This window comes from Platichthys flesus, chromosome 24 (assembly GCF_949316205.1).
Source record: "Platichthys flesus chromosome 24, fPlaFle2.1, whole genome shotgun sequence".
NCBI lineage: Eukaryota > Metazoa > Chordata > Actinopteri > Pleuronectiformes > Pleuronectidae > Platichthys > Platichthys flesus.
In genome coordinates this window covers 941,719-946,509 of record NC_084968.1, presented here as the reverse complement: position 1 = coordinate 946,509, position 4,791 = coordinate 941,719, and the positions used below count along the sequence as shown (strand labels likewise).

At 40.8% G+C, this 4,791-nt stretch overlaps 1 protein-coding gene across 1 annotated transcript; it reads right to left on the bottom strand.

Annotated features, from left to right (window-relative positions):
* Positions 1-694: 694 nt before the first annotated feature.
* On the bottom strand, positions 695-4,511 carry tssc4 (tumor suppressing subtransferable candidate 4). Its single transcript, XM_062383787.1, has 3 exons — positions 4,382-4,511; positions 3,597-3,710; positions 695-2,235 (listed from the first exon to the last, which is right to left on the bottom strand). Exon 3 carries the CDS (start codon positions 2,198-2,200, stop codon positions 1,286-1,288), a length of 915 nt encoding a protein of 304 aa, XP_062239771.1. The 5' UTR covers positions 2,201-2,235; positions 3,597-3,710; positions 4,382-4,511; the 3' UTR covers positions 695-1,285.
* Between the last annotated feature and the right edge of the window lie 280 nt (positions 4,512-4,791).

Sequence of the window (4,791 nt, the reverse complement as noted above, 5' to 3'; positions counted from 1 at the left end):
AACATGCTTGAAGTTTAGTTAATTGATTACAATGTTCTGGTTTTATTGACAAGTATAACAAGGTGTCATCCGCTGCCGAACTTCTGGTGTGAGGGCGACCCGCTTTTAATTCAATCTTATTTTCTTTACAGCTTGGTATGTATAATTTGTATTTTGATTGTAAACTCATGAATAGTAAGTAGGATGCAGGCAAGCTGATTATATGAAAATGATATTGAATATTGGACCTACACCAATGTTTGCATCAAACTTTTTTACTACTTTGATATTCAATCTATTTATTATTTACTATTTTGGTGACCATCAGACATTTATGTTGCTGTTCAATTCAACATCTAATTAATGGCTATAGGCAGTATTTGGCCTGACAACTATTGAACCTTCATTAACTATCCTGAATGTTGCCAGATCTCCGCTTAGATGCCTTTTTAAATGCAAAAATGATTTTTGAGACGTCCCCAATTGGCTGTCATTTCGATTAATGCATTTAATGAAACAGTTATTCGATGTTTAAGGTTTGGGAAGCCCAATGAAACCAAGGAATAATCCGTCTATCAGATAGAAAACGTTACAGTTCATATATTTACTCAAAAAATTTAATCTGCAGTTCAACATTTTATTTATCAAGCTCACTTGATAAAATCCAGTGTGGTAACTGGACTCAGTTCCTGTTTATTCGTACGCAAACTTCAGATAACATAAACACAACGTCCATTTTATTAGGTTTATATGTATGATACAAGCTATCAACCAGTTCTGTCACAACATTTCTCTTTATAAAGTTTGAGGTGTTGTTGATATTGCCTGAAATGTGTGAATCCAGTTTTCTGTTTAAAGGTGCTGTTGTATTGGATGACATCTTACTCAGAGTCCATTCTAATATTTACATTAGTAACAACCTCTGAATACACAGCAGTCCAGTACACCACCATCACTATATGAGCTTATTGATCAAACCTGGAACACAAACTAAACATTTTACGACAGTTAACGAAACAATACAATGATTTGCCAGTATTGGACTGTACAGGTGTTGATCCTCAGAGATGGCTTTTGCCCTTGAATTTAGTTGACACAAAATTGTCATCTTCATTGTCCAGAGTGTTAATCTACTGGATTGTTCTATTCTGTTCATGACCTGAAACTTTCTACCAGCAAGGCCACAGAATATCTGATGAACTAAAGAGCAGGAGGTTTGGTGATGGAGCTCTGACACGTGACTGTACAACAGGGAGTTTTCTACTTGGATCATCATGACAGTGAAGAAGTGATAGTTGTATCACGGTCAGTTGTCTTCTTGCTCTGTACTCTTCCTGTAGTTTTTACTCTTAGGTTTCCTGAAGGTGGTAAAGCTGGGCTTGGCATCCTCAGTCTTTACCCCTGTCCCCTCCTCTCTTTCTTTAGGCATCTGTTTCTTTTTCTCCTCCTCTGGTTGACCCAAAACTCTAATGTTTTTCTCCTTGTCTGTCTTTCTCTCCTTGATCTCTTCTTCCTCCTGCTCTGTTCCCTTTCCTCCAGACTTTACTTTCTTTCTGGCCTCCATCCAACCCTCTTCATCTTCCAGATGACTGAGATGCATCCCCCTCGCATTTGCTCTGACAGCTGACGGCTGATCTGCTGTCAGGTCCTTAGGCAGTTTGTTTGGTCTGGAGAAGATCATCTTCTCCTCGATGTTACAGGATGAATCACACTCTCTGTCCTTCTTCAGACTGGACAGGAATTGGTGGGCGACTCTGCTGTTGTCTCGATCACTGGTCTCAGTCACGTCCTCCAGATTGTAGTGGGTCCAACGCTCAGGGTGCGCCACGTAGTCTGGGAATTCTTTCTTTTTTGGTGGTGTGGAGCTGGTGGGTTGAGGTTGGCTCCTTTTCAAGCTGGGACACAGAGGCTGAGGCAAAGCAAACACTTCATCTGTAATGTTATCCTGGCTCGTAGAAGATGCAGTCCGCTGGACCGCATTGTCCAGTTTGTCAAAGATACTCTGGCTGCGGTTGGAGAAAGCTGAGCCCCCTCCTCTCAGACTGAATGACATCTGAGCCGCTTGAGCAGAGACGACAACTCCTCCGAAGTCCCCGTCCTCATTGTCATCATGGTCCAGCTCTTGGTCAAAGGGAGTTGTGTTTGGTTGTTCTTCCGGCTCAGACTCCTCACTGTCGGACAGACTGTCCACATCACTGTGGTCACTTTTCTGATCACTCATTTTCAGAGATTCACCAGTTCAAACAAATCAGCAACCTGGTGAGGGTGAGAAAAGAAGAGCTCAGAACTGTAGCAATACTTGTAATGTAAAAATAACTTAAGCCCGGGTTCATTTTATTTTATTTTTTTAAAGCAAAGGAAGTCCACTTTTTAAAACATCAATAGAATATATCCTTCAGGATAATTTTGAAGGTTCTGTTTTGCCATAAATTATGAAAATGTTTTCTTTAGCTATGAACACAATTTGAAGTGCTTATGGCAAAGATTTGCATTACTGGTTATTTCCTCAATTAAAAGATCCCAAAAGAAAATGAGATCTTTGTATGAAAGATGGAACACAACAATAGTCATACAATGACATAATCATATGGTCAACTTGTTTTAACATTTTTTACAAAAGAAATGTTTTTAAACAAATTTCACATTTCACAGTACTGCTACTTCTCATCTCTGAAACTTATGGAGACACATGATTTAAACATGTGTTACTTAATAGAGAAGCTTAAGCTAGATCTATTTACTTTCATTATTTTTTTTCATTTTAAAACTGTATTATCCCTCCTCTGTCATTATATTTTATAATATATTATAAGCATTACTGCTTTATCTATGAAAAATAATGCCTCACATTGTACCATGCCATTTTAATTTGAAAATGAAGTTCTATGTTCATTGTTTCTATCAATAAAGATTGAAGAAAAAAAAAACACACCTCTTTAAGTATGGTATGACAGTGAAGACGACACATGAGCGATCGCACTTTATTATTTCCCCATGTTAACCCTGAATCGTGCTGGATCTCTCTTATCTGCCTTTTCCTGCTGATCACTAAGCATTTATGTAAATACTGTTATTTTGTTGATGTGTCTGCTACACGCGGTATCTATTGCACCTCTGTCCGTCCTGGGGGAGGGGTCCTCACATGTGGTTCTCTCTGAGGTTTCCACGTTGTTTTGGTAGTTTCTCCTAACTCTTGTTGAGGGTTAACAACAGAGGATGTCACACCTTATGAGACTAATTGAGTGGTGATTCTAATTATGGACAAAGAGGAATTTGAAAGAAAATGTAGGTAGTCATAGGTCCAATGCTGCATACTAACGTTTTCTGTATTGTATTAGCTACATTCTATGAATACGTGCTTGACTGTCTCAGGACGTGGATATCCGCAGAATCATGAAGGATGTTTGCCTTTTAATGTGTTTACACATCTGAACCGAAAACACCGCGTTAGCTTAAAGTAACACTTCGTTAATATTCTTTAGCAGGGTACAGCTAACGGATGTGCGTCAGCTGAGGGCTTTACATCGACTCCATGAAACGCAGCTCGTGACACAAATGCTACAGACGCCACAGAACCAAACATTTTGAGACTTCAGTCTAAATTTTCTGTGTTTTACCTGCAGGGAAGAAACTGGTCTCAAATTCTGGCGGCGATAACTAGCAACAACGCTTTCGGTGGCAGCTGCTTCCGCTACTTGTCTGACATCCAGGTTATGGTGCATTACCGCCACCTACCGCACCGGAGTGTGGATCAGACAACAGATTTAGAATCAGAATCAGAAGTATTTTATTGCCAAGTAGGTTTACACCTACAAGGAATTTGCTCTGGTTATTGGTGCATACAATGAACATAGAAACATAAAACGCAATAAATACAACATACATAGGAAAAGCAATAAAAAGTAGAAAACCAGTATATATTTACTCACTGTTTACTTCTTATTTACTCACTTTTTTCCAATATTCATACAAAGTAGCATTTATTTTGACATAAACCTATCTGAATAAAAATATATGAAAGATAAAAGATATAAAAAGTGAAATGCAATATGCAAAACAGTAAACAGTGTCCGATTGCAATATGCAATGTAATACAGTATAATATAATATGAGATGATGTGTTAATTTTTTAAGTTAACACATCCTTGAGGTGTGGGGATGGAATAAAATTCTGAGTCAGGTGGGAGTCCCGGGCCTTGTTGATGAGGCCAACGGCAGCCGGGAAGAAGCTGGTCTTGTGGCGGGCGGTTTCGGTCCTGATGGACCGCAGCCTCCTGCCCGAGGGAAGAACCTCAAAGAGTTTGTGACCCGGGTGGGAAGGATCAGCCACACTCTTGCCTGCACGCCTCAGGGACCTAGAGGAAAACAGGTCCTGTAGAGATGGCGAATTGCAGCCGATTACCTTCTCAGCAGAACGGATGATACGCTGCAGCCTCCTTTTGTCGTTAGCGGTGGAAGCAGCGAACCAGATGGTGATGGAGGAGGTGAGGATGGACTCGATGATGCAGGTGTAGAAGTGCACCATCATTGACTTTGGCAGGTTGAATTTCTTCAGCTGCCGCAGGAAGAACATCCTCTGTTGCCCTCTTTTGGTGATGGAGCTGATGTTCAGCTCCCATTTGAGGTCCTGGGAGAGATGATGGTGCCCAGGAAGCGGAAGGACTCCGCAGTGACGACTGGGGCGTCTCTCAGGGTGATGGGGGTGGGTGGGGCTGGGTTCCTTCTGAAGTCCACAACCATCTCCACTGTTTTCAGCGCGTTGAGCTCCAGGTTGTTCTGGTCACACCAGGTCACCAGATGGTCAATCTCTTA